General features: G+C 30.9%; 1 protein-coding gene across 1 annotated transcript in view; it reads left to right on the forward strand.

The window, feature by feature from the left end:
- Nucleotides 1-3,631: 3,631 nt before the first annotated feature.
- Nucleotides 3,632-5,227, forward strand: part of LOAG_12382 (hypothetical protein) — a gene marked incomplete at both ends in the record, with an annotated part of 3,314 nt that continues 1,718 nt past the window's right edge. Inside the window, 4 exons of the mRNA XM_020448534.1 lie at nucleotides 3,632-3,639; nucleotides 4,085-4,359; nucleotides 4,623-4,772; nucleotides 4,978-5,170. Coding sequence (XP_020301330.1) covers nucleotides 3,632-3,639; nucleotides 4,085-4,359; nucleotides 4,623-4,772; nucleotides 4,978-5,170 — 626 coding nt within the window. The remainder of the gene's footprint in view (nucleotides 3,640-4,084; nucleotides 4,360-4,622; nucleotides 4,773-4,977; nucleotides 5,171-5,227) is intronic.

The following is a 5,227-nucleotide window of genomic DNA, read 5'->3' on the forward strand; positions in this document are numbered from 1 at the left end:
CCTCTCTCTCTCTCTCTCTCTCTCTCTCTCTTCCATTAAAACCCTCTTCTTTTGGCTTCTAAAATTACTATCATTATCTTCTATCCAAACAAATTAAACATTCATAATTTACACTAACAAGAAAGTATAACAACAACAAACAACAAACAACAACAGCGTTCGCTTGCTGATTCTCTTTGAGTATCTATTCTGTTATTTAATGATGATATTTGTGACAGGTGATAATTTTTGATATGATAATTACTCCCTCCATTTTATTCCTGATATGATAATTATCCCTTCATTAAAATACTATTGAATTATTAGCGAAATGAGATGTGAGAGAGGTCGAAAGGGACAAAAGATAGGGATGAATTCAAGATATGAAATGTTTTATTGGAAGGAATATTCCGTAAGCAAACGGGAATAAATAGTAAGCAAATGTTTTATTGATCCTTGGCTTGATTCACAACGATATCCTTGGCTTCTAATCATCAGAGACTTTGTGTTAATCTTATCTGTGAATCACAATCATTGTATTATGAATCTTCCCATTATCAGCACATATTCCAGTTGCTTATTTTGCATAGCATGCAAGCATCTTTTAGTATTTTGGAATTACTGGCAATTCTTTGAAACAACATCTTTACCATATCCATAGATTGTCGTTTGCATGTGTGACAGGTAGTGTTGCTTTTGCAATATCTATCATGTAATTAGGTCAACCTATGAAATTCCTATGGTAAGATTCGTCCAAGTTTTGGAACATGAATTTTGATCATTTTGGTGAGTAATAATTATGGGAAAATAGGGGACGAGGATCAGCGATGCTGTAGCTACCTTCTTATAATGATAAGAGGCAGGTACAACAAGGAGCAAAGCCTATCCAATGTTTTAACATTGACCGATTGACCTTGTTTTCATTATCTCCAGGGTGGAATGCCGTTACAATTTTAATGCCTTTTTCCTTTTTCTCCGTAAATCTATGGGTGACTTCTCCAGACGTGGCACTGAACTTTTTCGGGACAACGTTGGTATTCGATTAGGATGATATTAATATGATCATACTGAAGAAGACTGTAAGAATGATGACCGTGAAGGGAAGGGAAGCAATATTTTCAAAATTTGATATCATTTGATCATTTCCATTGTCCAAATCAAATTATTGAATAAATGAATGAAATAAACAAATTTGTCAATCCCATCATCTTTACCAGTAAGGAAGTGGAAAACATTTCACATTAAACAAACCAATATCCACCTGAAATTGTTGCTCTATAAAGGGCGTATTAATTTTTAAGGCATTTTTGTTACATTTTTTAAAAGTAAGAAGATAACATCAACTTAATGATCTATTATAAAATTAAAAGATTACAATGAAAGATAACCCCCTCTTTCAAATAGTAGTCTGGATAGAGAAATTTTAAAATTTGAAATTAATAACCTATGGTTGTTTAGGCATATGCAAAAGTAATGCATTATCCCTCAGGTATCCCTTAATTGAGTTGAATTAACTTTGTAAAGTTAAGTAATCTTCAACTTTCTTATTACATTCTTCAAATTTCCTGATAATCTGAACATTCCAGTTACTTTTTTTCTTCTTTTTTAATTTCAAAACAATTAGTTAGTTTAACTTATGAAGACTGAATTTAAAAACATTGCTATATCAATGTTGAAAGGTGAAAAGATGAATTGTGCAAATGTAAATTTGTTTTTCATTTCTTTTCATGATAATTTCAATTTCAAACTTTTTCCTTTTAATTTAAAATTAATTCTATTGAAATATTTCTTCATTTTAATCTTTTCCACTATAATATTCGCCTACTATTCAGGTCAAATTTGAGAGAAAAAAAAAAGAAAAAGAAAGAAATGGGAAGAATTTTCAGGATACTTAAAAAAGCTTGAGGATATAAAATTGTTTGGTTTGAAGAAAAAAAAAAAAAAAAAAAGGAACAAAGGGAAAATCATCATACCGTTCATTTAATGAAGCGTATGAAACAATGACGTTTTTTGATAATTCTTTTCCTTCCATTCCTCTGTCCTTTATCCTACTCTACCTCATTTGTTGTCCTGCAATGGTGATGATCCAAATAATTGTCACAATGTTGTTATTGATACTTCCTCTACTGTCCTAACCTGAGAATTTTTCGTTTCATTGAATTTTCTTAATATGAAAATTCATGTATTTATGCATTTTCCGGGATGTATTATGACTCTACTGTTATTGTCATTTTCATTTTCACGGATCTTCTCCGCCATCCTTCTTCGTCAACCTCACTCATTTCATTCATCCAGCAACATTCCATCCGCAATTCGTATTTATCCCATTACATTTCCTCAAAAAAAATCCTCAACTCTCATCATTATTTTCGCATTTTAAATTGCTAAAATTATTTCTCATCCTATTTCATGTATTCCGGATTTATGCCTGATACACTCACATGGACAAATATGCAAACATTCCTGAATATATCTAAACGAGATACAATGCTTATTATCCTATTAGAATTTAGATAAAGTATGATCCTTTGTTGTGAAAAAACATTTGGATTCTGTCTGAAACAATGAAGAATGGAAAGGGAGTAAGGAATAATTGCATTATTTCAAATTCAATCCTTAAATTTAGCTTAAGTTAGAATAATTAAATTGATCAAAATTTCATATCAATATGAATGATGCAATATTGCAACAAACATTAGTGCTCCCCAAATATCATTGCATAAGTTTCCCAGTGCTTAATTTTGATCAACTAATTTAATTTGACAATAATTTGTCATTCAAAAAAGGAAAAAAAAACTACAAGCCAATTTACTGGTAGCTATAACATACTTTCGGGATCAAAGTTAAAATTGTTGATATTGTTCAGTGAAGAAATGACGTACAGTTGAAGTGCAGTTTTAAAATTTCTATAAAGTTTCACATTGTCTAATTATGGCAACAGATTAAACAACGATCAAAGAAGCTAACAAGAAAAAAAAAAAAAAAAAAGGAAATTGATCTGATCAATTAACCAACATTTCGTAAAATAGACGAAATGAATCTGATGAAGTTTCCTTTTCTTCCCCTAATACCTTTTAAACTAATAATTTACTTTTATCACTAAATTATCAGCATTAGGAGAAGAATTTTTTAAAAAAGGAAATGAGAAAAATGAATAAGGAAGATTTATTTCAAATTTATGATTTCAACACATTGCTCCACTTTTACACAAACCAATGACGGAAATTATAGTTTAATTCTGATCCGGTCTAATTCTTTAATTATCATTGCTGAAATTATAATTTCCTGCTACGACAAAAAAAATATTTTCAAAAAAAGAAAGGAAAAGTTTGATAGCATTGCCTTTAATGTCAACTTATGAATTCCTCCGATATGTATTCCAGATGTTTGAGTTATTTGAGCATTTCTTTATGGTTACAAAATGAGAAAGGAAAAAAATTAAAATTAAGCTTACAGTATTCACTCTGAAATTGAAAAGATAAATTAAACTAGCCAGTTACAAATATACAAATAAAATATAAGTGTTGCAAATATTACAATTTCATATAATGACATGTTTTGTTGCATAATTTTACTGTAACAATACTTTCAGTTTTAAAATACAACTAAATTTATGAAGTAAAATAATGAAAGATTAAGAGGAAAAAGTGACATGGAAAGGTCACATTAATTAGGTGTATAATGATAGTAGGACTGTATTACACCAGCTAACTGTTTCGTTTACGTTTTGTGATTTTACACTCTCGATAACTGATAATGTATATCTTGTACGTTGATAAGACGTTGACAAAGTGACAATTGAGTTCAAAGGAAAAGAAGCACCCAGAATTCAAATTATATCAAATATTTCTTCAAGTTTCTCCACTTTCCGCTTCTCTTTCTCTCCCTCTCTCTCTCTTCCATCTCACAGTTTTCATTATTCGCCACTTTTCTATCTCTTCAACAGTCTGCAAAATCTTAGAAATAAGCAATGGATGAAGGAATGAATCACAAACTTCTGCTTTATTGAAATATTTTAAAAATTTGAACTAAAATATCTCACACTGAAATTTGAATTTATCTAACATTTCCACTCGATTATAAATTTTATACAAAACCTTTAAAGGTTAAAGGGCTATTTCCTTTCCTTTGCAGATGCTCGAATTCTGTCACCCTGGTTATCAACAGCATTTTTTTATCATCCAGCAACAACAACTACTACTACTACTACAAATTGGTCTCATACCGATTTCATTTCACCTAATTTTACTGATTGTTTGAAAGGTGGATCAACTCTGGATGCTACGACATTAGCGCCTCGATCACCAGCACATGCCTATCATTCGTCATTACAGGATATACTGTGTACTAACTTGCATGGAATAATCCCGCCACATTCTGGTATCTTTTTCCTCCTCTTATTTAACATTTCCATCGATCGTTTTATGATGAAAAAACAATAGAGGATGAATCAGAATTATCTCACAGTAGAAATGATAAGTGATTTCCGATTTCATCCCTTATTATTCACATTCTTTATGGTTCATTCTCAATTGGTATCGACCGATACATTCATTTTTCAATAACTTAACTTACTTCTTTGCTTTTGAAAATTTTTCAAATATTTCGAAAAAATTCATTATATCATTTGATTTTTGTTTTAGGTACATCTTCAACAGTACCAATTCCCAGTCAACTCTTCTGTTCACCGTATCCATCACATTCGGCACAAATGTCTATGAGTCGTCGATACAGTGAGCCTACATCATTAATGCCTAATCATTCAGGCACTGGAAGGCGCAAAAGTCGTGAAGGTTCTTGTTTTCTTTTAGCTTTCGCATTTTAACTCAATATATATTCTCCAATCTTAGAAGATTTTTTCCACTGTCATTGTCAGATGATTTTACAGTTTGACATACCGCATCGAGTGAAACCCATTTCACTCCCATCAAAACGCGCAATATGGCAGTGTGACAAAAGCGTTTGGTCAGAGAGATTACCTGAAAATGTCTTTTTTAGGACAAGTAAATTATTTATGGGAATTTCTGTTGCGTTTATTGCAAAACAAGGAATATTCGCCTAAATATATCAAATGGTTAGATCATAGTAAAGGAATTTTCAAACTGGTCGATTCGAAAGCCGTTTCACGCCTTTGGGGTTTGCATAAGAATAAACCGGGAATGAATTATGAAACAATGGGTCGAGCTCTCAGGTAGTGATTAAATCCTTTTTCTATTTATATATATATATATATATATATATATATATT

Source organism: Loa loa, assembly GCF_000183805.2.
Source record: "Loa loa unplaced genomic scaffold supercont3.4, whole genome shotgun sequence".
Lineage (NCBI taxonomy): Eukaryota > Metazoa > Nematoda > Chromadorea > Rhabditida > Onchocercidae > Loa > Loa loa.